We start from the raw sequence: 797 nt of genomic DNA, 5'->3' as shown, positions 1-797 counted from the left end.
ACGAGCGATCATCTCTCGGAACGGTCTCGAAGCGTGGATGCTTTTTCCGGAACGTTTGCGCGCGGAACACTCACGTTGAAGCGACATTGAATCACTTTTTTGCTGCCCAGGCCTCGTCCGCGAGATGGACAAGGCGAAGGACCGCTTCCGCCTCATGAACGACGCGCGGAACCCCTTCAAGAACGCCGAGTTCTACGTCATCCCCCTGGCCATCGCCACGGCGTCCTGGATCATGCGCAAGGTCACGGACACGGTCTGCCCCGAGGACGGGTCCTTCGTCGCCAACACGTGCAATCGCGCGGAGGAGGCCCTCGGCAAGCTCTACGGCGGCATCGTCTTCCTCATGCTCATCGCGGGCTACAACCGCTTCAAGGGCCTCAAGAAGTACATGAGGGGCGTCATCAAGCCCCTCCTCGAGGCCGCGCTCGCGGACGACGCGAAGTCGGCCTAGCCGGCCCCGGCTCCGACCCCCTTCCCCCCGCCCCGTAAAAAGAGCGAGTAGCCACGCGAGGGCGGTCACACGACGATGGACGACTGGAGGCGCTCGCGGCGGACGACCTCGTCCTCGCTCTTGAGCCCGAGGACGGCGTAGGTGTCGGCCTGGTACGCCTTGGTGCAGTTCTTCGCGGCCGTCGTCCGGAAGTCGGGGCGGTGGAGCCCGTAGGCGAGGCGCGCGAGCTCGACGACGGCGTCGGCGAGGCCCTGGACCTTGCCGCGGTCCACGTCGCTGAAGGCCTTGACCTTGAGCGTCCGCGTGCCGCTCGGCGACTCGAGGCACTTGACCTCGATGGTCTCCG

At 66.0% G+C, this 797-nt stretch overlaps 1 protein-coding gene across 1 annotated transcript; it reads left to right on the top strand.

Moving 5' to 3' along the window:
• Positions 1-110: 110 nt before the first annotated feature.
• AURANDRAFT_69184 (hypothetical protein) lies at positions 111-451 on the top strand (the record flags this gene model as incomplete). The annotated part of the gene is made up of 1 exon (XM_009044937.1): positions 111-451. A coding segment is annotated over one exon (341 nt), but the record flags the coding sequence as incomplete, so codon positions are not given.
• Between the last annotated feature and the right edge of the window lie 346 nt (positions 452-797).

The sequence above is a fragment of the Aureococcus anophagefferens genome (genome assembly GCF_000186865.1).
Source record: "Aureococcus anophagefferens unplaced genomic scaffold AURANscaffold_1085, whole genome shotgun sequence".
In the NCBI taxonomy this organism is placed as follows: Eukaryota; class Pelagophyceae; order Pelagomonadales; family Pelagomonadaceae; genus Aureococcus; species Aureococcus anophagefferens.
Note: the sequence above shows the minus strand (reverse complement) of the source record. Positions and strands in the feature narration are given on the sequence as shown.